The sequence below is a fragment of the Balearica regulorum genome, chromosome 4 (assembly GCF_011004875.1).
Source record: "Balearica regulorum gibbericeps isolate bBalReg1 chromosome 4, bBalReg1.pri, whole genome shotgun sequence".
Lineage (NCBI taxonomy): Eukaryota > Metazoa > Chordata > Aves > Gruiformes > Gruidae > Balearica > Balearica regulorum.
Window position 1 is genome coordinate 53771282 of NC_046187.1, and position 17939 is coordinate 53789220.

Here is a 17939-nt window from a genome sequence, read left to right on the forward strand (position 1 = left end):
AAAAGATGCTGTGTTTCCTGCAGTCCTTGCCCCTCTCAAATTCTTAAGTCACTTCATAGAATAATTTGGGTTGGAAGGGACCTTTAAAAGTCCAACACCCCTGCAATGAGCAGGGACATCTTCAGCTAGATCAGGTTGCTCAGAGCCTCATCCAACCTGACCTTGAATGTTGCCAGGGATGGGGCATCTACCACTGGGCAACCTGTTCCAGTGTTTCACCATTGTAAAAAATTCCTTCCTTATATGTAGTTTGAATCTACCCTTTTTTAGTTTAAAACCATTACCCCTTGTCCTATCGCTACAGGCCCTTGTAAAAAGTCTGTCCCCATCTTTCTTATAAACCCCCTTTAAGTATTGAAAGTCTGCTTCTTTGCCAGCCTGAACAGCCCCAACTCTCTCAGCCTTTCCTCATAGTAGAGCTGTTCCATCCCTCTGATTTTGTGGCCCTTCTCTGGACCCACTCCAACAGGTCCGTGTCTTTCCCATGCTGAGGACTCCAGAGCTGGACACAATACTCTAGGTAGGTTGTCACGAGAGTGGAATAGAGGGGCAGAATCACCTCCTTCAACCTGCTGGCCATGCTTCTTTTTATGCAGCCCAGGATATGGTTGGCTTTCTGGGCTGCAAGTGCACATTGCTGGCTCATGTCCAGCTTTTCATCCACCAGTACCTCCAAGTCCTTCTTGGCAGGGCTGCTCTGTATCCCTTCATCCCCCAGCCTGTACTGATACTGGGGGTTGCCTCAGGTGGTCACGAACCTGATCTTCTCTTACAGTGGGAGGGAGTTTGCTCCCTCAGTCCCTGTCTTGTGGTCCACCCACTTGAGGGGTGTGGGAAGAGAGGTCACCAGTGAGGCAAAAAAGTTGTTGAATACCTCAGCCTTCTCCTTGTCCATTGTTAACAGTTTGTCAGTTGTATTCAGGAGGTGGAGGGGAACACTTTCTTTGACCTTCCTTTTCTGGCTGACACACCTATAGAAGCCACTAGGCTTCTCTTTGCGTCTCTTGCCAAGTTCAGTTCCAGCTGCGTCTTGGCCTTCCTGACTCCATCCTTACACAGCCAGGCAGTGTCCTTATACTCTTGCCAGGATACCTGTCCCTGCTTCCGCTGCCTGTGCATTTCCTTCTTGCCCTTTAGTTTGACCAGCAGGTCTCGACACAGCCATGCCAGTGTCTTTGCTGTCCTTTCCTGATTTCTCATACCTGGGGATCGAGAGCTCTTGTGCTCTATGGAAAGCGTCCTTAAAGATCTGCCAGCTCTGTTCTGCTCCCTTGTCCCTGAGAGAAGTTTCCCAGGAGGTTCTATTGACTAACTCCTTGAACAGCTGCAAGTTTGCTTTCCTAAAATTCAGGGTCCTAACTTTACTCTTTGCCAGTCCCATATCCCTCAGAACTGTGAACTCCACCAGTGCATAATTACTGCAGCCCAGGATGCCTCCAGTCTTGATGTCACTGATGAGCTTACTTGTGTTGGTGACCATCAGGTCCAGTATAACATCCCTTCTGTCTATTACCTGGCTTGAGAAGTTATCCTCAATGCTCTCCAGTAGTCTCTTTGATTGCCTACAGCTTGCTGTGCTACTTTTCCAGCAGATGTCAGGGTGGTTGAAGTCTCCAAGAAGGATGAGTGCCTGTGAGCTACATGCCCTTGTCAACAGTCCCTCTCCAGCTTTGCTGTAGGCCACCTTTAGGTACTGGAAGGCTGCAATAAGGCGTCCTCGGACCCTTCTCTTCTCCAGACTGAACAACCCCAACTATCTCAGCCTGTCCTTGTAGGAGAGGTGCTCCAGCTGATCATCAGAATAGGAATTTGTATTTAATTTTATGAAAACTGGGCTTGTCCCATCATTGACTAAATTTAAGCTGAGCCTTTTAGAAGTGGCAGCTGCAAGGTGCTCATCTTATTCTGATGGAAGTAACTAGCTACCCTATACTATATATTATTGCCAATGTCTTGAAGAAAATGTATATTAAGACTGTTACATTTTCATCAAGTGAATCTTATTTCCTTGCAAGTAAGTTTGTATTCTTTTTGTTTACCCTGTTTCTGTGGGCCTGAGAGCTGCCATACCCTAAAGGACACTGCTGCAGCTACAGATGTATGACTGCAAACAGGAATAGGGTTATGGATGGAAATTAAACAGTAAACTTACCCAGGGGAAACAACATAGAAAAAGACAGCTTTGTTTCATTTGCATGAGGAGCAATGGAAGCACAGAAACTGTCAGAATTACAAACTGATCAATAAGGATAAAGGTTGCCAGAGTACTTCACGCTGTTGCATACTCAAAGCAAGTCATGTTTAGAATTTTACTCTCAGCTGGCTATTGTTCTGCTTACATGAAACTAGAACTTAAATATTTTCATTTAGTTTAGGGTTTTTGGTGTTTACTGTTTGATGCCTTTTGTTCTTTTAAAGCTAAATTAACTATTACAAAGCTCATGCCTCAGCCATATTATTTTACTCTATGCCCTGAAGCATTGTCCTTCGCATAGTGCTGTAAATTCTGTTTAAAATTTTTTAAGATAATATGAGACTTGTAGAAAACATGAATACTTCTGTGGGGAAAGAGGAAGAAGTGATTCACGTTCAAGTTCTGGAGTTGAGGTTGGTAAAATCCTGAGAAACTTAAAGTTAGAGCACTCACTGAGGAGGTGGAACATCTGGCTGACATTGATCTGAAGGGATAGAAACCCCACTGCGCCTTCTGGGAGAGCGCCGCACCTTTCAGTGTGTAATATACTTAGAAGGACACCCTTCTTTCAAAGTGGGACCACTGTACAATCATCAACATGGGAGTCAGATGCCAAGAGGAGAGAAACAAGTGGTAACGTGAATCTGTTGTTTAGCAGTTGAGCATCTCAGCTGAGGGGAGAGACTTGTGTTCCAGTCCCAGCTCTTGGAGCTCTTTCTGTGTGTTATCCAGGAAAGAGCTCATTTAAAATGCCCACATATCCCAGTAAGAAAGGGCACAAAGAACTTCCTTGGTTCCAGTGGCATAGCTTCAACAGGAAGGAGGGATTTTCCACTCAGCTGTTCTATATCCTGGTATTCTCCCTGGAAAAGGCAGATGTGAAGAAAAAGCCTAGAGGAAGGCAGTGAAACTAGGTCACCCACTTCCCAATTGAGTTTTTAATCAAAAGTTATTACTAATAGGAGCAGACACTGACAACCCTATTTTCTCTTCTCCCTCGTTTCCTAACTACAACATAGATTCCATGTTTTTATTGATATGATTGATGCATTTTAGATATTTTCAGAATTTTTTTTACTTTACTGAAGGCCTCAGCCATGGAAAGAAAGGCTATATCCACTTAGGGCTGACAGTGCTAAGAATTCCTTGATGAGACGGCGTCAGGCCAAATTCTGAGCTCAAAACTGCATAAAGCATAAAGCTCATTTGAAACCATTTTAAGATCAAAGGCAGGCTCAAAAGCAGGGTCTGGAGATCTTGACTTTGCTCTTAGAAGCTTCAGCTCCACCTAATAGCCACATCAGGTGCTCGGGACTGTCCTAGTAATCTAGCTGATGAAACCTACAATCTTTCTCAAGAACTTTATGTATATGAATTAATTAAACATTTTGGTCCACATGTGTAATCTGAGCACTTTCTCCTTGTGGTATTGATCTTTTTTGATCAACAGCAATTGGTAGGAACAGAATAAAAATGTCTAAAAATTGCTTTTGATTTTCTTGTTCTTCCATATTAGATTCTAATAAACTGGTACGCATTGAGTATTAATACAGACCTGTAAATTGTAGGGTACCTTTAGCTAATCTTGTTTTAGTCAATACATTCCAGCATTCATAGTTTATATGAATGTTGTAATGTCATGCTAATGCTTTACAAAAATTTGTTTTGTAGACTGCAGTGATGATACATTTCGTTGCAACACAGGAAAATGCCTAAATTATACCTTTGTTTGTGATGGATATGATGACTGTGGAGACCTTAGTGATGAACAAAACTGTGGTAAATGAAAGTTTTATGCTTTTCTAAAGTCTTTAAGATAGCAGTATTGCCTAACTCAGCCATCTTTTTCCTTAAATGACTAAAAGAGTAATATAACCTGCTGTTATTCTTTTTGGGTAAAGTAAAAACAGCTAACAAATTCTACATACAATTTGAAAAGGTTTAAAGGAGATTTCTGGTTAATCCAAATTTTGAAGGTAGTGATATTTTGAAGAAATATTCTGATTTGCAATTTATTTTAAACTAATTCAAGATGTTATGGTTGCTTTCTTGCTAACTTGGCTGAATTTAACTGAGATTAAAACAAACTATAAGAGGCTACACACTGGTGACGCCAACTGTTTTACAGCTGAACTGTTTTTACATAAGCTTCATAGTGATCTTCTATGTTTTGATGATCAAATTCTGTTTCTTTCAAATTCTATTTTCAATCAACTCTGTATGTTCTGCCTCCTTATGTTTGTCTTTCTACCTTAACTTTCATAGGAAAAAAAGAAGTTTTGCCATAAAACCCAATAATCTTCACATGCAAATATTGGAAAATATTGACAGCCTTATTTTTTCTAACTTTTGCTCCTGGTACTACACCTGAAGAAAAATTAAATGCTCTAAAATAATTCTTTAAAATTTAAAATATTATTTCTTACTTTTTTCTTTTGCTTTTCTAAGGAAAAGCACAGAGAATTTCAAAGCTAAAAATCAAGGCACAATTTTTTCCAAGATTTGTTTTATGTTTCCTCTCCAAATAAAACATACTCTAAGATCTTTCACTACTTTTTTGACAGTTTTGGTTGTTTTGTGGCATTTTTCATAAACTGTCTTTCATTAAAGACTTTTCTAAACATTAATCTGACTCCTACCATTCCTATCTTGAGATAGTTTTTTCTATATAAAATTTAAGATCTAACTTTTTGTACAGGCTATAAATGGGTTTCCTAGCAGATTTGCCGGACTGTGTCTATGCTCCCTATTCATTTTGGTGTAAACTCAGACTGCTCAATAGAATGCTTTTCTTTATTTGTGGACGCATTCGAGTAGAAAGAATAAGATGAAGATGGGAGTAGTTTCTTTGTAGATAATTCTTATGGAAAATTCTGAGTGAATGCAAAAAATATAGTTTCTGATTAAGTGCCAAATATGGCAGTTGAGAGACTTTTTTTCCCCCCACTTATTAAAAAGATAAATGATTTTCTCTGATGGCAACTGAAAATGTTCACTAACTGAAAATCATTCCATGAAATAAGAAGTCAAAAGATCTTTTATTCTGCTTAACAAATTTTAGAAACTTGTTTATTTGCAAATGGAAACAACCATGCACTTGACAGAAGGAATGACTGCCTCAGTCTCTATATAGGCAATAGAATTCAGAACACATGTAACTACCATCTACAAAAAAATCTGCAGGTGCAGATTATTGTACTCTAATGTACTAATGCAAAAAGGCTTTTTAGTAAAAATGATTAGTTTATAGGCATAGAACAATTGATCAATAATGTAAATTATACAAATGGCAATTTATAATCCTTTTTTTGTCCTCAAATTTGTATTTTATTTAGATTGTAATCCAGTGACACATCATCAGTGTGGAGATGGGAGATGTATAACAGCTGATTGGGTATGTGATGGTGACCATGACTGTATAGACAAATCAGATGAAATCAATTGCTGTAAGTTTCTTTAATCTCTAAATTAGTTTTTTCTTTCTTTAAAAATAAAACCCAAAATGTAAGATAAGTAGTATACTTACTTATTACTTGTAAGCTTATTGGATTCCAGAAGTTTCCACTTGACAAATGTACCTCTGGTAGTCAGCTGCAGCAAATTGAACATTTGTTGCCATTGTTGAGAAGTACAAGCATTGCCTTGTGTTTCAGCTTCTTGTTAATTACAGAATTAGCTTTTTGTTAATTGTAATGTTCCCATTAAAAAGTAATGAATGAATGTGTATAACCTCTTAAACTGTAGGCATTCTGAGTTTGTGACACTTTTCTGATGTGTCTGTATGGGACCTATCACACCTTGTCCAAAGTTGGACTTCTGTCTGCTCCAGTATATCTGCAAAACTACTATATTAAAATATTACTGAGGTTGCAAAATCAACTCTTGGGGGACTAGCATGTGTTTTAATGTGATTAAAGTTCTCATAAGACATACGCTTTTGCTGCTTACCTGACATATACTGTTTCAGTTCCTGTAGTTAAAGATCAGCACAGCTGTAGGCTACTGAAAATATAGCCTACATATAATGAAAAATGCCTAGTGACTTTCAGTGCTAAGCAGTGTTATCAGCTCCTCCTAAAATAACTTCAAGATGATGTTCAAAAATAAGTAAGACCTTCATTAACCTAAGCTGATCAGAACATCATATTTTTTTTCTCTCTAGCATGTCATAGTCAGGGTCTGGTGGAGTGCAGAAATGGGCAGTGCATTCCTAGTGCATTCCAGTGTGATGGAGATAATGATTGTAAAGATGGAAGTGATGAAGAAAACTGCAGTGAAAGTAAGGATATCCATAATTTTACTCTTCTTACTGAGCCTACTGTTGACTGCTTGGTTCTGAAATGCCTTTAGCTAAAGCTGTTGGACAAATTTACTTTCTTTGCCTTTCAAATAACACTTGCTAAGGCTGGTTGGTGTCTGCTTTCTACACAGGAAGCTGTAAGCAGAGTTTTATTAGTCCTTAACAATATAAAAAGTTAAAGAAACTGAGGTGACATTTAGCATAGTATTTGGATATCTGACATGATCCGCTGTTACTTGAATTAAATGAATACATATTCACATTGCAGCAATTAGAAGCTACTATCACAGGAATTGGTGTTGTGTGAGGAGAAACTTTCTCATGAAAATGCTTTTTTCATCAGAACTTGGGAGTCAGAGGAAGAATGTTTTCATAAGTAAAATAATGGTTTAGTGTGACTAAGGGAAAATATATAAGAATGTAAGTTCTCACAGCTACTTATTAGCTGTCTGATGATGGACTGTATGAAAGAAAAGGAAACCAGGCAGTTTCTTGACCCTGGAACATGGTTTCCCAAAGACTTGTGTCCTGTGGTACATTTTGGCACTTAGAAAGAGATATTGTCATGTTATGATGGTTTCAGCATTTGAAGGCATTTTTCACATGTAATTCTTTTCTTTCTGGTAAGGTATAGATTCAGATTGCAGCCTTTCCTTCAATGCGAGAATTATTAATGTCTTTCTATTATGAATCTTATTTTTAAGAAACTAAAGGAATTTATTTAGAAAACTCTAGTGCTATCAGATGTAGTGGTACTAGAACAACTTATTCAAAAGTTATTAGAGTAGAACAGACCTGTTATCATAAGATAAATATATAGTGTGATTATATAAGCCTCATTCCTTTAGGAAACCAGTCTAGAAGAAATCCTTTCATAAGTGTGTCTCCTCAGTCCCTTCTGTTCATATTAAGTTCTTGAGATCTTCCTACTCCAATTTAAACATCTCCATTTCAAAAAATAACTGAGAATTTGAAACACAGAAATCACCGTTATTATTCTTCACAATTAATGTTGACATTGCAAACAGACCTTGCATGGAATTTCTTCCAGTTCTGACTGTGGCGATCTAAAAACCAAGGACCAAGTTTTATCCTTGGTTCTGACTGTGCAATCTCACAAAATGCTCAGTTTTTATTCTTCATCTTTACTGATGCCCAACCTCAGTCTTATTCTATGAATTCCATGATCCTCTATTTCTCTTGCTGATAATGAAACTATCATTTTGAATGTAAAAGAGATGAAGCAGGAGAATGGGGTAAATTGAAAAGTACAATACTATTTAGAGCATTCTGTAAGCAACCATTTAACCTTTTAAAATTCACCCAACTTGAGCCTCTTAAATTTGTTTATTACTAGTAAAAGAGAATTTCACTGAAAATGTTGATACGTGATCTGGGCTAGAAGTCAGTGATGTGTTTCGTTTTCACTGCTTTTTGCCTCTCTGAACGTGGAAGAAATGGTTAAATTTTTTATTTTTATTTATTTTTTTTTTTCTAAAATGAACAGATACAGATTCAAGGATACTAAATGCCGAGGAGTAGGATAGGGTCATAATTATGTAGTCAATGATCTCACTATATACTAAAAGATTTTCCGCTTAGCATTAAACTGCAAAGCTTTTAAATACAAAAGTTTTCTTTGTTGTTCTTATTCATTCTTCAATGTGCAAAAAACTCTAATATTTTGCAACATTTTGTAGAGCAAAATTCTTCATTTATCCAACCATATCTTGTCTGTCCTAAATTTGCATGAGAATATGTAGGCAGAATTTGGACTTCATTTGGATTACTCCTCTTTAGTTCCTTGCAAAGGCCGTGTAAAAGCAAGGCAGAATTCTTTCTTATGTATGTTGTTGATTTCAGAAACTGAAGAAAATGTAATGGGACATACATTTAATACAAAGACTTCTCTGCTTTACAAATCAAACAATTTGGATATGCCTAGCAGAGGCAGTGAAGTTTGAGCTGAAGTGATCTGGAATATTGGTTTGTTACAACCCAGTAAATATGTGAAATCAGCATAGAAATTTGAGGTCAAGATGTAGTGACTTGCCCCTTGCCTATATAAAGATACAGGGACCTTGTGTAATAGTACAAGTATATACATTAAGGGATTACACATGACCCTTGCTTCATCTATATCTGAATGAGAAAAATGGTCTCCTTCCCTACATACCTTAAGGAAATTTAAGATATGGCATCTATGAACATTATGGCTGTCATTCATTTTGTGACAATAGAAAGCTAATATAGATTTACTCACATCTTGTTCTGTGATCCCTTCAAAAGACAGGGTAGAGTGTGTTTATGGAAATTCAGCATTGACTGTATTAGGATCAAAGGAATCTACACTGTAGCACAGGGATTTTTAAAGAGCTGAGAAACTCTTCCACTATGGGATAAGAGGCAGTTGGAGCAAACTTTAAAAATTAATTTAAATGTAAAGATTTGTGATAGGTTTAGAAGCCAAAAGGTTTTCCCGACCTTTCACGTTCCATTTAGCAATCAGATGCACCTGTAAAATAAGACAGTCAATTGCTCGAGCAAAAGAAAGTACCTCCATTGCTTCAATATATAACATGTATGAAGGGAAGTAAATCCACATAGTTGTGAATAGATATGTGTATATCATCAGTTCTTTGGGGCAAGGTTGTTGTCAAGGTCATTGAAACAAGATGTTTCTTCAGCATCTTCTGTCTTCCCCATATAAGGATGCCATGACTGGATGGTTAATGTTCGTGGACACTAGTGCAGTATGAACACTAAGAAATAATTGCAACAAACAGTTTTAAACAGGATGAGATGATAAAATCCAAATTGTTCAGTCTCTGTGTACAGAATAGTAAATTAAATGACTGATTTTGCAAAAGTCATATGGAAGGGAGAATTTAATGGTTTGGAAAGGAGCTGTCACCACTACGAGACAGAGAGAAGTCCAAGGATTTGTCAGAGAAAATAACTACCCAGGTACTGTGCTCAGAAACTTTTTGATGAAGTGCTGATTTTAGTTATTCTGAATTCCATCTTTAGGACATCTTTTTCAGTTTCTTTTTGTTATTGTTTGGGTTTTAATCAGCCAAAGAAGGACATTAAAGCTTCAGCTCTAGTGACCTTTCTTCAGGATGGTTTTTATTGTCCACCAAAACAATCATAAAATGAGAAGCAGATCAACTGAATGGCACTGAAGAATAATTCCCAGAGGGTATTGTCTTTCAGCTAGGACCTATTGTTCCCTTTGAAATCTGATTTACGTGACTTTTCATCATGGTAAATGGCTTTCAGAGATCCATACCTCTCCTTCAGAAACTGGGATATAGATTCTTATAATAACCATAAGGGTAAAGAAAAGTGATATCTGGGCAGTGCTGTACACTTTTCTTCCTTACAACACTTCCTTACTGCACTTGAAATGCTGTAGGGTACTTATTCAACTTTGTAAAGGAAATATTTAATTGTAATTAAACTCTGTATTTTCTTATAACTACACCCCAGTAATTTTTATTAATCTGGTAAATAATTAGAATAGTAAATTTGTATTTTTCTCAGGTCAAACCCTCTGTCAGGAGGGAGACCAGAGATGTACTTCCTGTCCTGATCCCTGTGGAACTTCTCTCTGTGAGATGAGAAACAGCCAGACAAACTGCAGTAAGTAGGTCACATGCTTCATACTGTAACTGTTTTAGGGTGTTTTAGAGTATAATGAGGATGCAGGGTAGAACACAGTAAGTAATACTTTAATTTGCTATCTAATGCACATGTGTAATGATTAAGTATTGAAAAGGGCAAAGTTGAAACAAAAGTTTCATCATAATTCTTGCTTATTGATATACTAAGAAATACTCATAACATTTGATATTGAGATATTTTTCCCTTCTGTGAATTTTTGATATGTTCTTAATGGGTATTTACAGTTGCACTTTTTCTTAGCATTTACTGACATTCTGTGTTTACATGAAGTAAACAACATAGTATAAGTGTAAAACAGAAGGTACTGGTTTATTTTCAAAATATAAGAAAACACAGTACTGTGTTTAGTAGGCTGGAGAACTTTTAGCCGTTTTATGAAAGAATAATTTTGATATTCAAACTGGCAAAACTAGTTCTTCTAACCAATACATATTGTAAAGGATCAGGATCTTCAACACTGCATATCTTTGTTCCTATGTCCTGTGCTATACCACTATTTGCAAGTTTCCTGTATCCACTGTACACTTGCTTCTGATTAGTGCTCTCTCACCTGTGCAATGCAGCACTGTGAACAGATACTCAAAATAAGTATATTTGGCCAAGTTTTGAAACTGGAGCAGAACTGTATTCAGAATTATTCAGAATTAATTAAAACTTGGTGTTGTGTTAATAGTCACATCAATTCAGGTCACCTGGGCATCCGGGCAGGCTTACCTTCACTTACATATGAATGTGTAGGCATATCCTATAATTGCTTTGTGCTGAGCAGTTATCTCTGCAAGGTATGGTTTGATATTTTATGGTAGCTTGTTTGGATAATGTTACTCCATCTAGGTTCAAATGCATATGGGAAGGTCAACTAGTCCAAACTCCACAGTCATAGAATCATAGAATGGTTTGGGTTGGAAGGGACCTTAAAGATCATCTAGTTCCAACCCCCCTGCTGCAGGCAGTCTTTCTAAAGTTGTGACTGTCACCCACAAGTGTTTGTTTGAGACTGGCACCATTCATGCAGGGGCCTTTAAACGCTGCTAAAGCAAAGATACGTGGGCATATATGCTTTATATGTGTTTCTGTCAGCGCTTCTCCTAACTTTTTGAAAAGGGACAATCATAATTACCACGTTTAACATTAGAAGAAAGTTAGTTCATGCCTTTGATCAACTAGTCCAAACTCCTGATCAAAGCAATGACAATTAAGTCATGTGGCCCATGACCTGTTCCAGTGTTAGACCACTGTCATGGTAAAAACCTTTTTTTCCATTTGTGTAACTGGAATTCTCTGTGTTACAACTTGTGTCTTTTGCCTCTCATCCTATCCCTGTGCACTTCTAAATGTCTGGTTCTGTCTGCTTTACACCTTCCCATTAGGTAATTGTTAGCAGCAGTAAGATCACTCCTTACCCTTCCTTTTTGATGGCTGAACAAACCCTCTTCTCCCAACTTTTGCCTGTACATCATGTGATCCAGTCCCCTAACCTGCTTGGTGGCCCTCCACTGACCTCATTCCAGTATGTTTATGTCTTTCATGAACTGGGAAGCAAAAAAACTGGATACAATACTCCACATATGCACCAGTGGTGAATAAAAGGGAACGACAGCCAGTCATCTTGTCAGAGAGTGCAATCAGATTAATCAGGCATGGTTTTCCCATGACAATTCCATGCTAGGTGTTCCCAAGCACCTTTTTTTATTCATATGTGAAGATGTCTTCCAGAAGGAATCTTCCTGGGGACTGAGGATAGACTGACTGCACTATAGTCCCTTGGATCCTCCTTCCTGACCTTCCTAAAGACAGATGTGATGTTTGCCTTTTTCCAGTCATCAGGTGCCAGGGTTGCCATGACCTTTTGAAGATGATATAAACTATCCTTCCAATGACATTCCTCAGTGGAAACTGAGGCAGAAAAGACATTGAATACCTTGGTCTTTTCTATGTCCCTGGTCACTAGTTCCCCTGCCCAGTGAGCAGCAGACCCGCATTTTTCTTACATTTCCTTTTGCTGCCAGTATACTTAAAAAAGTCCTCCTTGTCCTTTACGTTGCTCAGTAGTTTCAACTCTAGCTGAGCTTTGGCTTTTCTAACTCCATTCTTGTATATTCAGGAAATGTCTCTACATCCCACTTCAGTGCTCTATCCCCTCTTCTGTCTTCTGTATTTTTCTTTTTTTGTGTTCGAGCTTGGCCAGGAGCTGCCTGTTCATCCAAGGTGGCCCTATGCCACGCTTACTTGACTTTGCACTGGAATGGACTCTTCCTGTGCTCTGAGGAGGCTCTCCTTTAAGACCACCTTGCTGTCCTTCAGGCAGATATCAGCATGATTACAACTCTCACAAGTACCAGGGCCTGCAATCATGAGGCATCTTTCAGCTCTCTGAAGAAGGGTTCATCTATCTCCTTGTTTTGCTAAGGTGGTCTGCAGCAGTTGCCTACAATGTACATCACCTGTGTAGATCTGTCCTCTAATCCATACCCATAACCAAACTATTCAGGTGAGAAGGTGCCTTCTAAGGTGATTGGAGTAGTAGGTGTTGGGTTTTTTTACTTGCCTGTTGTGAACCAAACCATCATTCTCCCCCAGGAAATATTTAGAAAAGGTTATGAAATAGAAAGAAGGTATCAATATAACACAAAACTAACAACAATCCACTTGATTTTTTTAAAAAAACTTTTAATAAAATTTACATTTTAAAAATAATTGAATTTTTTTGGTTAAAATCTCAGATATCTTCATTGAACTATCTCAGTCATTTTCTCCTCTGCGTCTAGCAATTTCTGGTCAGATATTATCTCCTATGAGAGGTTATCTCCCTCCTGGTGAAAAGGAAGCAATATATCTTGGCATACATGCACTAATCAAGGAGAAATCAAACATAAGATATCACAACAGATCAAATTACTTTGGTTGTTGACCTCATCTGCAGTTCCTGCTGATATCCTTTGGAGCTGTACCTGGCATCTCCAAAGAAAACAATTCTTCAAGTGATCTTTTCTTGTTTTTGGTGAGATTCAAAGGTCATGTTTTCCTGGTGTCTTAAGGTCAGAATACATGAGTATTCATTGACATATAATTATTCACTACCCACTCTAGCTAGTCATGAGCTTAAATGTGTATGATAAGATTGATACTCTGTGGGCTGAAGGCTCATGGGAGTGAAGGATATTTAGTTCCAGATCTCTCTGCCTGCAGGAGAAGCAGCAGCTTTAGCAGCCAGTGCCTCTAAGAACAGGTGCTGCTTCTCAGTTTCTCCATTTGATGATTCAGCTCTTTTATTTAAGCATTACTGACTCTGCCACAAAACTGCGGTTTACCAAGGAACAAGGACTTGTTTCAAAGAAGCTGTTTCAAAGCTTCTTTACTCATGCTTCTAAAATTTAACAGGTGTTACACTAAACCCTGTTGTAGATGTTTAAAACTGTAGCAAGAAAAAAAAGCACAACTTTTTACTCAGGTCAAAAAAAGTCAGTATTTTGTAATTTTACTTTTAAATACTTATAACGTAAACTGCTTAGTAAAGAATACATAAAACGTGTCTGATATATTGTGGCAGAATCAACACTGCACTCACAGCTGATGGCTGTGTAGTCACCAGTTGTGCATAAGACAGGTCCTCTATTTGGCTGGCAAACAGGGCACCAGCAGCAGCCTTTCCCAACAGGTAGGAAAATAGGTAAATTCCCACATTGGCCTCTCATTCTTATATACTCAGGGAGCAGTTCTCTCTCAAGCAAATTACCTTTTATAAAGAGTGCCTATAGTCCTGTAAGAGGCAACAGTCTTTCAAGCAGTGTGACTGCAATTCAGTCTTTCTCACAATAAGAGGGAGCTTAAAAGTGTAACTTACTTTCTTGGACTCATCTTCCTTGTGAATAAATCAGTATGAGATTTACTGTGGTCCAAAGCAGTTTGTCCTGTGGTCCAAAATCTTTTCCTGATCAATGCAGATTTTTGTATCCCATTGTATATATGGACAGCAATTTTGGAAAACATTTGAGTGGCTAGGACTATGTTACGAGATAGTGAAAAACATTTTTTGACTTGTGATATTTGAGTTCTAAAACAATGTTCCAAAGCTTTTTAGTTGAAGATATTTCCTCATCATATTATGGGCAATGGTCCATAATACTCAACAGGAGTGAGACGTAATCTGAATTAGACTTCTGGATCATCTCTTTCTCCCTTTCTGGTCCAGTGAGTATTTAATTGTTTATACACAATGGAACAGCAAGACAATTTGGGAGACATTTTTCTTGCATAATATTTGGAAGAACTATTCTCTTTTTTCATGTTATTTTACCTCTTCATATTTTGACCAGAGTTATTTAATCTTTGGTAAGAGATGAGAATTGCCATGGAAAATTTCAGTTTTGACAAAGCAGTATCTTCTGGCCCAAATAACTCTTTGGTTGGAAAATTCCAAAGCATAAGCCACATTTCACAATATTGAATATGATGGATATTCTCCATGTGTGATCATGTCTGATCAGTTTAGGCTGGCATTATAATGCATTTACAACATATTTAGGATACAGAACAAATATCTGAAGGGAGAGTGTAAAGAACACAGAACCAGGCTATTTGGGTGATCAGTGACAGGACCAGAGGCAGTGGGCACAAACTGAAACACAGAAGGTTCCCTCTCAACACAAGGAAACACTTTTTTTTAATGTGAAGGTGACTGAACATGGGTTGCCCAGAGATGTTGTGGTTCATATATAGTAAGTAGAGCAAGTTAATAATAAATGCATGAAGATATTAAACCCAAGCATAAAGTGTTTGGTTTTTTGGTGGTTTTTTTAGGGTAAAAGATGCAATAAATTTTATTCCTTGTTCCCCACTCATTAGGTTGTACTTACATATTCTATAAATAAGGGAGTAGCAAGATGTCTTAAACTGTAGGTCAGACATCAAAAGGAAAGATTAGCATTTAACTTACTAAAATTCAGCTGTTCCCCTGTAGTGTGTGTTTTGTTTGTTACTCTGCTTGTGGATTGTAGGGAATTGGGTGTGAGAGTAAGAGTTATTCTTTTCAAACCTACAATGACACTTTTGCACATAATGTGAGAGAAGCTTTCTAAACACGGTGTGAAAATTGTAATGGCATTGAAAACATGTAAAGAGCTATGCTACAGGGGCATTTCAGTGGACTAGATTTTCTTCCAGAATTCACCTAAACCCCTATAAATATGAGGCATAACAAAAGAGAGAATGATATATGTGCATTTCTAGCCTTTAGTCTTAAATAATGTTACATTATACAAACACTTAGAACACTGTGTATTTTTGTGTTCATTTACTCAGGTTTCATCATGAAATACTGATGAACATGTAATATTCTGTACACATCAAGAAAAGATGCATACTGGGGAAAAAATCAAAAGACAAAACCAAACTGATCGGGCATCTGGGGCTGAAGTGTGGGAGGACAAGGGAGAGCTCATCATGAAGAAAAGGAAATGGCAGTAATGTGGGGAGGATTGTTGAGGTCTTTGAACCTCATATACCTCAAAGCTGGGACTAAGTGGTTTGAGACAACAGAAATAGTTCAGTATTGGCAGTGTGCAAGGATTTAGCAGAGAGGAAAAACTGTATATAAAATGAGCTTCGTGATCCTCAGATTAGAGGTAAATACTAAAAGAGCTTATAACAGGGAATACCAGTCCAAGAAAAACTGGCCAGTTTTGCTGATCAGCTGAATAATTGACTGTTGGATCTTCTTTCAACTTGCTTTCAAAGATCCAGCTATATGATCACACAGTTGCCACACTGTGCTAGCAACTGATACTAGCAACTGGCTAGTTGAGAATATTAATCATGTTAAGATGCATTTGCTTCCAGAATAGGCAAATATATGCAGTCTTTTGATAACAAATGACTTTTGAATAAGTACACTTTTCCATGGAAAATTTTCTCATATTCCAAAAGTAAATAAATTTAAATAATTTCACATTGGTCTCAATGCTAAATAAAAATCTGAATTTCAGTCTGAATTGTAGTGAAATTCTGTCACTTTCTGTTGTGGTGGAAAATTGAAAAATAAATATTTCTGACTACCAAATTGGGATACAATACAAAAGCTGTGCATTTTTTTTTAAGTCCAAAATAGTCAGTTCAATACATGTTGTGATAAATGCTGTATGATTTTTGTATATAGCTATAGTCTGTAATCATATGGACTTGTAGCTATTGCATTTATTTTGCTCTTGCTTATCATTCTCTTTATTATCAATTATATCTTACCTGAATTAAATTATTAGCATTTAGACTATCTCTTAGTGTTTGTGACATACATAAGCTAATTTTCCTCATTCTTCCTTTAGATCTTGGGATAAAAAAAAAATAAATATAAATCCTGCCTTCTGTTTTCTATACAGAGAAATTGTGCAATCTCTGTCATTAGAGATTTTTCCAGACCTGACTGAATAAAGCTGTGAGAAACCTGATCAGTCCTCAGACCTGACCAAGCTTTGAGCAGGATGTTGGACTAGAGTCCTCCTGAGATCCTTTCCAACCCAAAGTATCCTATGATCCCAGTTGTCTTAATTGGCAGTATGAAGTTTGTTATGGTAGCATAGTACACCAGTAGTAAGTGTATTGCTGTACGGTACAGGAGCTCCTGAAAATAATCAGAAACTTGATTTGAAAATAATAAATCTGTTTTTAAAGAATGGTTTATTGTACCATGTTAAAGTTAATATGTTACTTGGGAAGTTAATGCATATTAGTAAAGGGAGTATAAGTCTCTGAATAGATTATTAGGTAGGCTGAGGTCAAACCCACCTTTCTTTACTGGTATGAATAGGCTTATATGGGTTCTTGAGCTCTGAAACTGGTAGCTTCTCAAGCCTAAGAGGAAATCCCGACTGATAAATATGTTAAATGCTTATGTGATTATTACTTCTGTATTTAATTTAATCTCACACCATTTTTGTTTCCTTTTTTGTTGTTGTTTTCTTTCTGTGAAAGGTCAGTGTGAACCAATTACTCTGGAACTCTGTATGAACTTGCCTTACAACTATACTTATTACCCAAACTACCTGGGCCACAGGACGCAGAAGGAAGCCTCTATCAGCTGGGAGTCTTCTCTTTTCCCAGCCTTGGTTCAGACCAACTGCTACAAGTACCTTATGTTCTTTGCCTGTACAATCTTAGTACCAAAATGTGACCCCCATACAAATCAGCGGATCCCACCTTGCAGGTACTATGCTATACTTCATTTAATTCTTGACTGACATTGTCTGTCATATTAGTCTTTCCCAATTTTCTGTTTCCTTTGAAAGTGCCAGAAATTTTGCTTTGGAATTCCATAGCAAAAGGTAGAGAACCATATTTTATAAGATCATTAAATGCAGTTCATTACACATGTGATTAGTATCTGAAGTATTCAAAACAAGGACAGGAATAGCAGTTCAATAATTCTTAAAATGTATATATTGAATAGAATAGAATATTTCAGTTGGAAGGGACCTACAATCTAGTCCAACTGCCTGATCAAAAGTTAAAACATGTTATTGAGGTCATTGTCCAAATTCCTCTAACACACTGTCAGGCTTGGGGCATCGACCACCTCTCTAGGAAGTCTGTTCCAGTGTTTGACCACCCTCTCTGTAAATAAATGATTCCTAATGTCCAGTCTGAACCTCCCCTGGCGCAGCTATTAACTGTTCCCACACATCCTGTCACTGGATACCAGGGAGCAGAGACAACAACTCCCTCTCCACTTCCCCTCTTCAGGAAGCTGTAGAGAGCAATGAAGTC

The 17939-nt window shown here is 37.5% G+C and overlaps 1 protein-coding gene across 1 annotated transcript in view; it reads left to right on the forward strand.

Annotated features, from left to right (window-relative positions):
- The window catches only part of CORIN (corin, serine peptidase), a 151238-nt gene that overhangs the window by 88814 nt on the left and 44485 nt on the right, over window positions 1-17939 (forward strand). The window contains exons 7-11 of the mRNA XM_075752210.1: window positions 3866-3973; window positions 5530-5640; window positions 6357-6473; window positions 10041-10139; window positions 17148-17379. Of these exons, the coding sequence (XP_075608325.1) occupies window positions 3866-3973; window positions 5530-5640; window positions 6357-6473; window positions 10041-10139; window positions 17148-17379 (667 nt within the window). The remainder of the gene's footprint in view (window positions 1-3865; window positions 3974-5529; window positions 5641-6356; window positions 6474-10040; window positions 10140-17147; window positions 17380-17939) is intronic.